Source organism: Serinus canaria, chromosome 20, assembly GCF_022539315.1.
Source record: "Serinus canaria isolate serCan28SL12 chromosome 20, serCan2020, whole genome shotgun sequence".
Taxonomy (NCBI): domain Eukaryota; kingdom Metazoa; phylum Chordata; class Aves; order Passeriformes; family Fringillidae; genus Serinus; species Serinus canaria.
Window position 1 is genome coordinate 11,541,209 of NC_066333.1, and position 15,363 is coordinate 11,556,571.

Here is a 15,363-nt window from a genome sequence, read left to right on the forward strand (position 1 = left end):
GAGTGGTGCCAGAACATTCAAGTGCAGACCTAAACCCAGAGGTCAAAGCCCTGGTGCCTGGAAGTGTTTCCTGTAAATAACTCCTGCTCTGCCACACAGAAGGGCCTGGGGAATTTTCTGTGTCCAAGATGCTGGGATGCAGGGTCAGGGGGGCTTCTGGAACCTGCTCACCCCAGGGGCTGGCAGTGGTGGCAGCTGCAGGGACAAATTCCAGCTCTGCTGCTCAGCATGGGCTCATTCTTATTTTGGTAACAACCCCACATATTAATTTCTATGTATTTGCTACTTGTAAGGCAGTTTTGGGATCTCCCCTGTTGAAGATTGCTTCCAGGTCTAACACCAGGATACATCAGGGCAAAACCAGGAGTTCAAACTGCCCAGACCCAGAAACAGGTGACTAAACTGAAGGAACTGAAATTCCACTCCTTAGGGGTTAAGAAACATTGTGAGCTTCATGGGAATGATCCCAGGGCAAGCTCTGTCAAACACAGAGGAAAGAGAATATTTTATCTGGCAAATACAGCTCACAAATCACTGTCTTGAGTAGGCCCAAAGCTTGTGCTCTGGAGAACAGACCTTTTATCAAAACAGAAGGCAATAAAAATGTACATGAGGAACAGCAATAGATTTTATTGCAGATTTGAAAGAGCCTTGATTTTTATTTTGTATCTCTGATACAGAGGAAGCATCAGACTTTTTTATTATTAGGTGTTGAATTCATTTATTTTACTGTCTTTTAGCAAACTTCAGCTGGTTTTCAGGTTTTGATTTCTCAAACATTTAATTTGCTTTTCAGTTTTTCTTAATATTGATTTCTTTAATATGAGGTAGTTAGGTTTAAAAATGGCTTCTATTAAGTGCCTTCCAAATTAAATCCAGCAGAATTATATGCCTTGAGACACAGCAAAATTGAAGAATATGATAATCAGCCATGAAAATCAAACTTCTCTGTTACCATTCAGTGAATAACATCAGAATTGAGCCTCGTGCCACAAAGCCACAGGCCACTTTTATGTAAAAATCTGGCAAAACACTTCATTTCAAAATGAGAATTGATTGATTTGAAGAATGGTTCTACAGGATGGAGATTGAAGACGAAATGAGCACTGAAATTAGAACATGTTGCTATTTGCCTCAATGCTGAGTCTGTAATAAAACTAACTAAATCAACACTTCCCACAGCAGTTTCTGGCACCAGGTAGTGCTGTACACCAAGTGTTAAGAATTACCAAGGGCAGAACTCATTCAGATACAGATTTCTTAAAACCCAGGTGGACCAGGGAGCCAGAACAGCAAGGGAAAAACAAATACAGGAAATAAGGGAGTTCTGGGGTAGCAGGTTTTTTTTTTTAGTTACATTTTGTCAAATAGGGCCAATGAATCAGAATGAAACACATCCTGCTCCCTTCTGCATTAAGCTTTCCAAGAAGTCTTTAATCACAAAGGCTCTTGGTGTCCCTCAGTGTTGGAACTCCAGCTAAAGCCAACACCAGCTCTCCAGAGATCCCAACAGGGAAAGGGACAATCCCCCACAGCTCAGCCTGACTTCATCTGCAGAGCAGCCAAGGGGTGCTGGGGGGATTTCTCACCACTGACACTGCTGGAGCCAGGAAGTGCTTCCAGAGGCTGATCTGAGCCCCAGGACAGGGACTTGGTCTCTCTGTTCCAGCCCTGTCACTGCCATGACATCAACTGGGACCAGTCACTTCCCGTGGGTGTCCCAGCCAAACCAGGGCCTGGAAGCCCCCTGGGGCTTGTACAGAAACTCACTGAGCACCCTGAGTGCTGCTGAATCAAATGAAGTGAATCAGAAATTCTGCAGGACTGCCCCAAAGCACTTGCTGCAAGCTGTTCCTCTCTCAGCTCTGAGTGCAGGGAAAAGGAATGTGAGCAGGGTGATGATGTTGTGCACAAAGTTTTGGAGCACTCAGTGTTCCCAGAAATGTAAATAACACCACAAACACCACATGGGATATGTAAGCTTCTTTAATAATAATAAATTTATTAAGTGGCAAGAAGCCACTCTGCTTTTGTAAACTGATTTTACTCAATCACAGTCCCTCTATTGTTTTCCTCATTTAATATGAATACATTCTGTAATTTGTATGTGAAACAATTACATAGGCATAGGTTCTGAACCCTTCTTGCTGATTTTACTGGTCAGAAGAACATTAAAACATGCAGAAACAGCACCTATAGGCCTTTTCTCATTACATCTCCTTTGCTGCTAAGCTAAACTGTCTCTGAATAAGCCAAGCCTACAGAGTTTTTTCCTTGTCCTGCGTTCTGAGATGTAGTGGGCCCTGCAGAAATGTCTGATAAAACCTCACATATAATAATTAATTCAGAAGGCTTTGTAAGCATTAGCTGCAGTTGCTTGTTCAGACTAGAGAGAGCTTCTCATGCATTAATGCACTTAGTTAAGTTTTGTGAGGAGCTCAGAGGAGGACATGGCCTCTTCCTGATATGGTTAGCTGAGCCTGGACTCTGCACCACTGATATTGTTCAGCAACTGTGTGCACCAATAATTTAAAAAAAACCCAAACTAAACAATACATCAGGCTGTTTTCATCAGAAACAAGTAATAAATCTTATCATGATAATAAAAAAAAAAAAAAGGAAATTTCTGACGTGTGACATTTCATTGCTTGAGAGCAGATCAGTGCAAAGTGAGGTAAGGCCAGAGCCCGGCAGGGCTGGGCCGTGTCAAACCAGGCGCCGTCTCTTGGAGTCCCTCTCCATCTCCTCAGGGGGAGAGTCCCCATTGCAGCCCAGGGGGGACACCAGGTTCAGCAAAGGGTCCTCAGAGGCCCCTCCAAACAGGGACAGCAACAAAGCCACGCCATAGCCAGTAGCTCGTTCACCCTAGAACAAAACCAAAACCACAGAGTTCACACTTGGAGGAGTTGGATTAGTTTTAATTTGGCTGCTGATCCAGCGAGAGCTGTGGTGGTCAGCAGCCACTGCCAGCCCCTGCTCTGTGCTGCTGGATCCTCACCACCGCTGGAATCTGTCCCAGCTGGATTAAACTAACACATGGGAACAGAGCTCCCACTGACTTGGGGGTGGAGAGAGTCCAGCATTGTTCAGGGCAGGGGATCTCCCACCCAGCCTGAGCCTGGATTTGGAATATGAGCTGAATAAACTGGGTTTAAAAAAAAAAAAAGAAGCAAGTGGAGTGAATTGGCTTGGTTTTTAGGAAAAAAAAAGAATATACACAAGTTCCACCAAAGGGAACATATTTTTGGAAGGATGATCAATTCTGGTCAATCATCTTAAAACAACATGGTTGAAAATGGAAGGCTGGGATTATTGCCATGAACAGAGACCAGGCAAGTTGTCAATGCTCACAATGATAAAGATGTCACTGATTAAAGTGGCTGTTAGAATATCTTAAAACCAAAACAAAAAATTCGAACAGATGAAACCATGAAACCAAGAAACTCGCAGCAGAGACGAGCCAGTGCTTTACTAAAGGACCCTTCTCCACCTATTCCTGTCCCTCTGGACTGGATGGACCCAGCACAGGCAGTAGCTGTGTTTGTGTTCCCCAGGTGTGTCCCAGGAGGGGCAGGACACTCACGGCGTGCACGGGAGCAGCGATGTCGATGTGCACCCACACCCCCGGCCAGTCGAAGCCGATGTGGGAGGCAATGAAGAGCCCAGCACAGGAGCTGGGGGTGTTGTCTCTGTCCTGTGGGAGCAAGAAAAATAGAGTTGGTCTCACCAGCAGAGAAAATATAAATGGTTCACTCTGCCTAGAGGAAAGACAGTTCCACACATTTCACTCAAAGCTTAACGAATGGCCCTAGAAGAGTCTTACAAACCAACTTTACTGTAAATCCTTGACTTAGTCCCCAGCAGCAGGGTGGCCCTGCTCAATTCCTCTCCTGCCCACACAGGGCACTGTCTGTGTACACATATCTTTATGTAATAGAGAAATTTAAAAAAAAAGAAAGTAATCTTACTGCTACAGAGTTCTTCATATCAGCTACAGCAGAGGTAAATTCACTGAAGTGGAGCTCAGGGCAGTACACCAGAGGATGGACCAAGTCTCCACAGTTCCTGCCAGCTTTAACACAAGCCTTTTCCCACTCTTCATTATTGGTAAGGACAGCAGCATGGTATTTTCCTGTAGCAATTCCCTGGTGAGGTAAAGGACAAAATCAGGAAGAATTCACCTTCCACCACTGCTCATCAATATAACCTTGTATAAAAGAGGAACAGGTGCTAGAAAATAATGGTGTTAAATTTTCACCACTTGTGTATGGCTTCAAATGGAAGCCAAGGGATTTTCTTAATAGTGATCAGGATTTTCTTTTATGGACAATAAAATCCTGATCACTATTAACAAATCAGTTCTGGTAATTATAAATTGAACTGCAAATGTGAAGTATTGGCCTGCTTACATCAGCTGCTGATGTCATCAGAACACCACTTTTAATTTAAGCATGCAAAAGCAAAAAAGTTGCATAAAGAACAGAAGAGAAGCTGAGTTATGAGTGTGAAGTGCTGTACCTGAGCTCCAGTGAGAGTGGCCATATCCAGAATTATATCAGCCCCAAGGTCTTTGCAGGCATAAGCGACTCCATCAGCCAGGATCAGGCGCCCTTCTGCATCAGTGTTATTGATTTCCACAGTTCTGGGAGGAAGAGAGGGCATGTCACACTGGACTGCTTCTGCCTGGAGGTCAGGACTCACCTGTGTGGACTAGAATACTTCAGAGAGCAGCCTCAGACCTCATGTGCTTCTCTTATTTGACTCTGCAAGTCTGTAGGGCTGCTATTCCCCAGCTCCAAGCATCCAGAGCACACAAGGAAAGGGGAAATGACAGTGCTGCCCTCATGGCAGGCTCAACTTGTTGGGCCTGTGTGATGCTGGGATTCTACAAATCACTGCCAAAGAAGTAACATCTGTTCTTAAAACAAATTCTGAACCAATGGTGGCCTGTCTTTGCTGCTCTGCCACACAGTGCAGCTGCAGATGGACACAGAAAACTGGTTCTACTACCAAAACCACCTAAATTCTGAGTGCTTTAAGGGAAGTGCAGCTCATGAAATCCATGTATTTTGATGTATATTTACATACCCCACAGGAAAATCTAAGCACACTTAAAACTCACTACTATGGATGTCTGAAATGCAATTACCAATATTTATGGAAGCTGATTTATAGACAGTTTCACAATCTGCATGGCTCTCAGCTTAACAGAAAAATGATTTTTGTTCTGTTTACGGGAAAGGGATAGACACAATCTTACTTTCCAGAGTAAAGGACATGAATGTCATCAGGTCTCGTTGCACGTGGTCCCACTGCATTCTCAGCCAGACAAAAAACAGCATGAAGATTGTCCTTAAACCCCTGTAACAACCAGAGGGGAGAAAAGGCTTTTGATTCACATCAAGCTGACTTATTGGGACTGAAATCAGTCAGGGATTAAGACTCCTTGACAGCAATGCTACAATTTTCAAAGGAAATCTGGTGGGGTTTCTGGAGAGGTGGGTGGGTGTTAGTTGGGTTTTTTAAAATGTGCCATTCTTGATGGGAGGCACAGAGCATTTTTAACTGGTTTGTTGTGGGTTTTGTTTTTTTTCCTTAGCCTCCTCTCTTCTAGTTTATCTCATAATGTTTTAATTTTGGTTTAAAGTCAAGTGCTTATGTGGTTATGGATGGTATTTTAAAATGGATGATGATTCTGTTATTTATACAGCAGTTGTATTGTGTGGAGGGATTCTAGGAACAGACAGGGAGTCAGCAGCATTTAAAAAATGAAAACATTGTCTCTCCTTAACTTAAGGATAGTTAACCTTAACAACATCAAATTCTGGGGGAAAACCTGGCTCTTAATCTCTTGATAAAAGTCTGTGGCTAAAGAAATCTGGGCTTGCTGAATCAGCTCATGTTCTGAAGTCTAAAGGGCAAAGGCATCAATCAAAACCTTTCAAAATACTGAGCAGCATTTAGAAGCCAGAAAGTAATTCCAGTTTCTAGCCCAGCAGGTGGGCAAGCAGCCTTGCTGGAGATGGACCTTCCCTCCATGACCCAGCTATTCACAGCCTCACTGCACTGCACTGCATTTTTCTCCTCCAAGGGAGACATGTTGTTAATCTACTGTCAAACAGTGAAAATCTATTTCCAGTATCAGTTGCCTTTTCCTAAAGCTCATTCTGCCTGCAGCTCCTCAAAAGCAGGATTCACTATGCTAGCATGCAGGATCATGTTAACAATAAAGAAATCAAAAATTTAAGTCAATCTTTTTCTCTTCTCCTTTGTGTTGGAAAGCTCACAATAGAGGAAATGCATCTTTCTAGGAAAAAAATCACTTGTTTAATTTTGACATCCAAAGCCTTTTAAAATCATGTTGTATAACTGCTGAACAGCATGCAGGCAGATATCTTATGAAGATGGAAAATAACCTCTGCCCCTCTTCCCACTGAGCTTTCTACCCAACACACATTTCCCACTTCAGTCTCTGTGACAAAGCAGAGCTCAGTGAAACCTCTTCCCCCTTTCTTTTATTCTTAAAAGCATTTAAAAAAAAAGACTTGAAATAGTAACAACAAATTCTTCCCATTGCCTCTCTGAACATTTCTTCAGCTGGGATGTCATTTACAGGTCTTCTCACACCAGACTGTAAAATGAGGCACTGAGTTCATTCTTTTGTTTTTACATATAAAGATTTCTCCAGGCTCAGTTAGTCCAAACACATCACTGGCAGTTTATTCACTGCTGCAGTAATTGTGTTTGAACTGACAGATCACTGGTGCTCACATCTACTGTGACTGGGAATGGAACTTCTCTCAGTGCAGGCAATCTCACACAAAACTACTCTGGAAACAAGGACTGAGCCCCTGAAACAATGTCCCCCATCCATGGCTATCCCAAAGCTCTGGGCATCCCAGCTCCTGTCCCTTGCAGACCTCTGACATAACTTTCTGAAGGATTTAGTTATGCAAGGTAGTTATTCTGCCTGAGATGCAGCTCACAAATCTGTTTTCAATTTTAATTCTCAGCAGATAACTGTGAAGTTTACAATCTTTCCACATCAAACATGCTGTTAGGGCCAAGGCACAGAGCTAGACTATTGAGAAATGGGAATTTGGCACTGATCAGCCCCTGGACAAAGCATCCATCAGATCTATGCATTAATCTGCAGCAGTAAATATTTTCTGAACTTTGGATACTCCTTGGAGGCAATAGCTGCTCTGTCAGCAAGACTCAGTCACTGGATTTGTGGAGAGGGCAGAGTTTTGTTGGCAGCAGCCACTTTTCCCCAGCTTGCATTGTTAAAGTGCAATAGGAATATTTGTAATTCTTCATATTTCAATACCTGGCTTCTTCTCAGCTCCCCCACTACTTTCTGACCACAGAAGCAAACCAACAAGCAGCTCCTGATGACACTAGAGCTGCTATTTACCCACTACGTTAATATTAGACCTGGCACAGGATTTGGAATATAGAAAGACTTCATATCCCAGAGTCACTCACCCCCTTCTTTGCTAAGGTGACAACAGCTGCTCCAAATCCCACAGCTTAAACAAAATCAGCACTGGATAACTCAAGAACAGACCTGATTCAAGGAACCAGAAACCACTCAGTCCAAAAAACAAACTCTGAAATTCAACGAAGACCCTTAAAAAAAAAATCAGCACTCAAGGAATTTCTCACAAATCCCAAGATCCCAGTAAAGATGTGAAATATTTTCCTGGAATAGCAGAAAGAGCAGAGTGGCTCAAGCTCACTAAGAGCAGTGGCAGGTCAGAACTTCAGGATTAGACAGGCCTCTGTCTCTGGGAATATATCCAAGCTCCTTGGCAGTGCTGGGATACATGATATCAATTAACACATTTTACTTACTTGCTTTACAGTGGCTTTGAAGGCACCCAAAATAGCAGCTGCTCCACCACAGTCTCGCTTCATTCCAGGCATAGTAGTCTGTTTAAACAGAACCACAGATTTTTTTTTTTTTTTTTTTTTTTTTTTTGTCTTTGAAAGAGAATTTCACAGTAATGCCTGCTAGAACCAGTGTTTCTGATGCTTCTGAGACTCTGGTTTTGACAGTGCTCAGCTGTCATCAACACAAACAAGGAACATGTGCCTCTGCTTATTAGTGGTCTTAGAACTGAAAAATACTAAACCTGGGCTGCTAAACTGTTAGGAAAGTAACAAGAAATCATCGTTTACAAGTTTCACACTGAGGCCAACTCCAATCGGTTTTGCTTCTATCTTTGAAACCAGAAATTAAACATCTTTGTTCCTACTTTCTGCCTTTCAGCAGGCAATATTTAAAGGGCAAAATATCATGTTGCTATTGAATTGTTCTGCAGTGGTCCTTGAATCCTATTTGGTCTTCTCCCTGATAGTCTGTGTCCATATGGATGACAACAGAGCAAGCATTTAACTCAATAAAAAGGTACTTTTGTTTCCTACAGACATTATCTGAACTGCTTCCGTCAGAAAACAGCAGTGTAAGCAAAGGCAGTGGCAGAACAAGAGTTTCTGTACCTTTCCCTTGATGCTGAGTCCTCCAGTGTCATACACAATACCTTTGCCCACCCAGGCAATGGTCTGTGTGGCACCATCTGGAGTGTGGCTGAGAACTGCCAGGGCTGGAGGATGTAGAGCTGCCTTTCCAACTCCATAGATACCTGAAAACAGAATTAAACCTGTGAGGAAGAAAGATTGTAGGGAGCCCCTCTGGGTATTTTCTTGTAATACTATGGCAATAAAACAGTTTCAAAAATGTACAAATGAAACATCACAATGGCAGAACATTCCAGTCATCTGCTAAGAAAAAAGTGTAATACTCAACAAGATGTACCTCCAAAGCCTCTCTCTTTCAGCTCCTCATCTCGGATAATGGTAGGAGTAATCCCAAGATCTTTGCCAACTTTTTTGATTTCCTTAGTAATTCAGAAAAAAGGACATTGTCAGTCAATCATCAGGACACATTTGTGCCTTTCCACACAAATGGGTACCCAGTTAAGGGGTTTTGTGATTTTGCATGCATACACATACATTCACAATTTTGGGAGGGGTGCTCCTCTTCCAATGGCCCAATTCCATTGACACATCCTTGACTTACTATGGCATAAAATATAAATTTGACCTTTAGACTCTGCCAGGGAAAGAAATCTTCTGAGGTAAAGGATAACTGTTCACTCTATTGGATCATGATGTAATAGGACAGGAATAATTTCATTCTTAACAGCTTTCCAGATCTTTATGATAAAACTCATTTGGAAATCTGTCAGCTGTCCCATGATTTCAGAAACTCTGGTCACCATCAGGTTTAAGACAAGAATCCAGTGCTGTGACCAGATGAGGAACTAATTTTTTCAGCTTCCCAGTGCCTCACTCCAAGCTCTAAACTCTGCCTCCTTCCAACTCCGCACAGTTCTATGAAACTTGAAAGGCAAAGGAAGAGCCTGAGCACCCCTGGTTGGATTCTCTTCCCCCTGCTGACACACAGCTTGCACTGAGAGACAACAACACCAGAGCTTGATTACAGCAGTCTAGAGTTCCAGTTAGCAACTGTCACTCATCAGGGGCATGACCAACCTCCAGGAAGTTGTCAGTGTTCATCTCGCTGCACGGGGTGTCCACGATGCGCGCGGCCAGCCGGACCCCCTCGGTGGCACTGGCCAGGCACTGAAAACACAAGGGAGGACACTGAGAGGGGCTGGGCTCTGGCACAGCTTTGCATTTATCCCTCTGCAGCCAACACCACATGTGTGGTTCCTCTGGAGCATGTGAATGCTAAACTGCCACCACCACAGGCAGTTAAACAATGTCAGCCAAGCTAACCATTATGTTTTGTATGTGTCCAGCTTATTTTACTATGTGCTTTAATTTCTAAGCAACTGTATTCTTTTGCTGAGCAAACTGGTGTTGAAAATTAGTATCTTTCTCCATTACCAAAGGGAGACCAAGAAGGCAATGTGAAATAAAGGAAAGAAAGATAAGAGGCAGCTAATTCAGGAAGTCACAATGAGCTTATGGGCTGCTGGGGTTGGAAACCTGCAGAGATTGTGTAATCTGCAACATGGGAAACTGCAGAGTTTGTACAGGGCAGGCAGAGTGGCTGAGGGAAATAAAGATCACTGCTGTGAGACATTCTATATGGCAGGCCTATGGGGAAACTGGGATATTCCATGTTTGTGTAAAACATGCAACATTCCCTGATTTCTGTAGCAAAATGGACTGACCTTCACCTGGACTGAGCAAAAACTGATCTAAGCAAGAGTGGACAGAATCAAAATGGTCAAGCAGCCAAGGCTGTTTCCTTACAGAAGGATCCTCCTGGCAAAAGAAGGACCATGAAGACACCAGACACCAAGCTTCAAACTTTTAACTCCCATGAACTAACAACTTGAAGCCCTAAGACCTGGAGGAAGGAAACTTTGTGCAAGCTTTCCAGTAGCCACACTACACTGAAGACCACACACAGCACAACGGTGAGTCAAGATGGGTTTCACAGGAATCTGAGGTGTTGGACACTCACTCACTCAGGCTGAGGTATCTGAAGTTTGGCTTGGCCAGACCAGCCTAAGGACTCCATACATCTGTATCCCAGCACACTCCTAAACCTTGGCTTGCTTTGGAATGGTGCCCAAGTCCCTGCAATTACTTCTGATTGCTTTACTGTCCCTAAAGGGGTAGGGACCTCCTCAGGAGCCAAGCTGATTCCCTGTTAGGGCCATGCAGGTAAAAGGAGGTGCTCTAACCCCCAGGCCGACCCCCAGGGGAGCAGCATGACTTCCAGAAATAAGCTGTGCCTGTGTTTGTGTTTCCAGAGTGCTCCAGAGAACCTGGATAATGGCAGCCTTTAATCTTGCAAAGCTCTGACAATCCCTGCTAGTCCTCACCATAAAATACCCTGTACAATGCACTAGGTGAAAATACAACATGCCAAGGGAGAGGTTTAGATAAAAATGTCTTACCACATGCTTCTTCCATGCTCTGCATTAGCTGTCTGGTGCTGGTTGAATTTAAGGGGTGCAAACTCAGCTAAGAGGAAGCCAGTAATATTTTTGGCATTGACATCAAGGGGAAAAACAAGAGGTAGAAATAATTGCAGCTTTGTTTTTAAGTTAAAAATAACCCAAGTGGTTTGGAATCTACCTATCTGAAGGAACTATTTTTGACAACAGCTATGCTTTTTCTGATTTGGGGCATGGAAAAATGGAGTGATCAAGAGTTGTACTCTCAGCACGCCTGTCTTTGTCACCTTGCTGAAAACTGGGCTGGCACCACTTTCTAGGGCCAAATCAGTTCATGGAATAAAGACCAAGCACAGAGGAAAAGATACTGAAAAAACCCCAAAACCCTAAAGCTGTAATTCTGTGAATTTCAAATGCAGCAACACCATACCCTTTGTCAAATCCATTGCCAAAACTTTTGAGGGATTTCTGTAACCTCACTTGACTGATCAGCTAAGGAAGTATCCATCTGTACTAGAGCACAGAACCTGGAGCACTGAACAGGGAGTTCCCTAACAGATTAACTGCAAATCTTGGAGTAGCTTTCAAGTTTATGGATCTTGAGGAGGAATGACCTGGCATGCCAACAGTTACCTGATGTGGCATTTCCTCTCTGCAACAGTCAAACTAGGGAAACAGTCTTTGATTTTCTGCCATTGAAAGATGACTTGGACATATTTCACTGTCATGTACAGCTCATCTCCAAGTTGTTTTGTTTCTTAGGGTCTTGTTTCTGGCACAGTTCTGCCAGAAAAACTCAGCCAAAGAGGTAAATCAGACAGAAATAGCAGAGGCCATGTGTGATCCCTGTTAAGTGACTTTCAGTGACTTCACTGTGATATTCACCTGCACAGTCACACACAGCTTTTGCCTGGGTAGAAAAAAGTGAGAGCCCACACAGCAAAACCAATGTTGTATTAAGGCTAAAACCAGAGTTTGTATCTGTGATACACGTGAGAGAGGAGACATTTTCTCTGTGCAGTTTGTTTGGTGTTTTCCACCCCTAAAATGTAAATTCTGAGTAACATCCTCAGCATCTGCTGCAATAATCTGTTCAGTATTTCTACTCACAGATGCTGTGAACTGATCAGCTCCAAGGAACCCTGAGCTAAGATAATTGTACAACACCTATTCCAGAGGCAGCTTGAGACACATGTTTTTGCACACGCAACAAATTGAAGGAAAAGGTGACAGAAAACCCCCAAAATCTTACTTTAAGTGTTGCCACTTCCATTGGTCCATTGTTTTGGCCAACCAGGAAGAATTCCACTGTCACAGTTTTCTTCTCTGTGCGTCTGGAGGCGCTGGAGCGATGTGTGAACAGGGGGAAGGCCCTGGCCAGGGCACAGGCGGAGGCGAAGACCTCGGAGCGCTCACACACCATCTGCAAGAGCAGCCAGCACAAAACACGTCACACTGCACCCACGGGCAAGGCTGCACTTAAAGGATCTGAGGTGCTGCTGGGGAAGAGGGGGAAAAGGAGCTGGGTGGGAAATAACACTGCCCAAGACAAGCTCATTCATGGTGTTCTGCATGGACAGAGAGGCAGTGGGAAAGCGCCCCAGTGAACTGGTCCAGTTCATGTCTCGTATGGAAATGAATTACACTGCTGCAATTAGTTCATCCTTATAAGGGAGCTGGACTGCTGTAATTATACCAGTGCAATTAACACAGCTTAGCCTACAGATCAAGACCAAAAAAGGCACAGGAAGCACCAAAATGTGCTCAAATCAAAAGTAACAAAGACAGAAATTATATGAGAATGTGAAGGCAGAAATCGAATGAGAATGTGGCTAGTATTGACTCACAAGTTTGGTAACAGGTAGATTATTTTTCAGAAGTTCATTATAGAAATTACCAATGGAAAGCAGTTTCAGTTAAACATTTTCAAAGGGTAAAAATTAAGTAGCGTTATTACTCTTGCAAATAAGTTTTCCAAGTGAAGAGTACTACTAAACTTTGTCACTGACACTGGCTGTATGAGTCTTCTCCAATAACCCACAAATCTGATATTAATTAGAGAATCCACAGAAACAAATAAATTCATCAGGCTTGTATAGAAGATGACCAAAGAAGTCCAAGTGCTGCAAAAGACTCACACTGGAGCATTATCTGCATCAAGACTTTTAAAACTCACTAAACAACACAAGCAAGGCACCTCCATGGGTTCTGTGATACAGACATGACACCCTCCACTCAGGCTATATCAACCTCCTGAAGCATGTGCTGACAAATCCTAGTTTGAAAAAAGCCACTAATAGTTCATTTTGCATGGGCATTCCTGGTTGAAGATGGTCCATACGAATCCAGCCTTAATTTCCTCCTCCTAATGTGCTTGAGCATGCACAAGCCATTACAGTCAGGTCTTGCCTACATGCCAGTGCAAAACCACTCATGTCAGTGTAATTATATCAGTCAAACTTGTCCACCTCCAGTCTCCTTGGAGACAGCTACAACCCGGAAAAGTCGAGAAAACACTCGCCAGACATTTCACCAGCAGCATTTCGAGAGCCACTTACAACAATGCATCTGTGGACCCCCCCGGGCAGGCAGTTCCTGACCAGGCGGGTGACGAACTGCGCTGCGGACGGGCTGTTGTGCCGGCTGACCCTGGACGGCAGCGCGGCCACCGTGGCATAGTTCAGGTACAGCGGGCAGCTGTCCGTGGGGTTGGGGTTCAGCGTGCTCAGAGCAGACTGCCAGATCTGGGGAGAAAAAGGAGGATTTAAAGACAAAGAACTGAGCCAGACTTTCCTTCCCACCTCACTCCTGCTGTATTTAGGCACTTTTTAATGACAGGGTTTTAGGTGTTGGAAACAAAGAAATTGTGCACAACAACCTCTGGAGTGAAGAGAAACAGGAAATTTGACAAACCTGTTCATTAACCAGAAAATATAAGCGTACTTTCCATTACAAGCATCTGCTTTAAGCCATATGAATTACAATCTAAAACCACACTGTTTAGTGCACAGGCTGGTTCAGAGCTTTCTTAACTTGAGACAGTTCTCCTAGTGATAAATACGAGGAATGATTTACTAGCTCCGAATTATTATTTCACATAGCAATTTAATTAAAAACAAATAAAACCAAGAAGGGTAAATATTGTCTTAAGACACTGGGGAGCCCTGTATAAAAACCCCTGCCAAACATCTAGCGATCTAAAAGCCGCAATGCAAAACGTTGATCATTCTACCACAAGCCATCACCACCACTAAACAAACAGGTCCGCAGCCCCCACCGCAGTGGCTGCGGGCGGGGAGGGGGCTCTCAGCGCTCACTGCAGCCGCCCCCTGATCCCTCAGAGAGGGCAAAGCGCCTTTCCCCCACCGGGGTGGGCACAAGGGCTGCGGGAGCGGCTGCCCGGGCGGCCCCGCCGCAGCAACAGGCTCGGCCCGGCCCGGGGGGTCCCCGGGGCACGGCATGCTCAGGGCCGGGCCCAGGGCCGGGGCCGCGCAGTCCCCGCGAGGCCGCTGGGCCGGGCGCACACGCGGCGCGGGAGCCCCGCGGGCGCTGCCGGGCTCTGAGGGGGCGCGGACCCGCGGCGCGGCCTCACCTCCTCGGTGACCCGCGGCTGCAGCTTCCCCCGCAGCTGCGCCCAGGGCAGGCGGTGCAGGTTGTGCAGCTGCCCCAGCACGAGCAGCGGGCGGCTCTGCGGGTCCGCCTCGCCCGCGCTGGCCTGGAACTCCAGCTGCACGTTCGCCATCTTCCTGCCCGGCCCGGCCGCGCCGCCCCGCCCCGGGCCCGGCCCCGGCTCCGCGGGGCGGGGACGCGCCGGTGTCGCGGCAGCGCCGGGCACGGCCCGGGCAGGCTCCGGGCACAGCGCTGGGCGTACGGGGATTTCCGAGCGCCTTTTCATAGTGCGCTTACATGGTGCGTTGGAGTAGAAAAAGGTGTTTATTCTGATGTTTTAGTAGTTGCCAAGCGCCTCTATTAATGTTTGGTCAGCGGACAATTATCAGAATATGCTGATTTGGAAGGACAGAAATCACTGAGTCCAACTCCTGCCCTCCACGGACACCCCGACAATCCCAGCCTGTCCCTGGGAGCGTTGTCCGAACGCTCCTGGTGCTCAGACAGGTTTGGTGCACGGGGGAGCTGATGCTCATTGATCTGAACCCAGGAAAGCAGGGAAGGTCTGTGCAATCTTCCACCTACGCGGGAAAAGTGAATTCTGATGCATATAATGGAAATACACCTAAAAGAAAAACAAAAATAACCCACCAAAACCCAGGCTGAATTCCAGAAAAAAACCCACTTCCCTAAAGTAAGGTCTTTGAAGGGACATCACAGAAACTTTATTGAAAACAAAAGTTGTAGGAACATCTGTTGCAGAGGTCGGTCGTGCATCCTCACAGGTGGGAGAGTAACTCAATACACAGAC

The 15,363-nt window shown here is 45.1% G+C and overlaps 1 protein-coding gene across 1 annotated transcript; it reads right to left on the reverse strand.

Moving 5' to 3' along the window:
* Positions 1-1,968: 1,968 nt before the first annotated feature.
* Positions 1,969-14,718, reverse strand: NPEPL1 (aminopeptidase like 1). Its single transcript, XM_030232805.2, has 12 exons — positions 14,536-14,718; positions 13,502-13,687; positions 12,196-12,366; positions 9,562-9,651; positions 8,822-8,903; positions 8,506-8,648; positions 7,858-7,935; positions 5,261-5,361; positions 4,519-4,642; positions 3,969-4,145; positions 3,584-3,694; positions 1,969-2,865 (listed from the first exon to the last, which is right to left on the reverse strand). The coding sequence occupies exons 1-12, from the start codon at positions 14,683-14,685 to the stop codon at positions 2,707-2,709; spliced, it is 1,572 nt and encodes a 523-aa protein (XP_030088665.1). The 5' UTR covers positions 14,686-14,718; the 3' UTR covers positions 1,969-2,706.
* Positions 14,719-15,363: the final 645 nt, after the last annotated feature.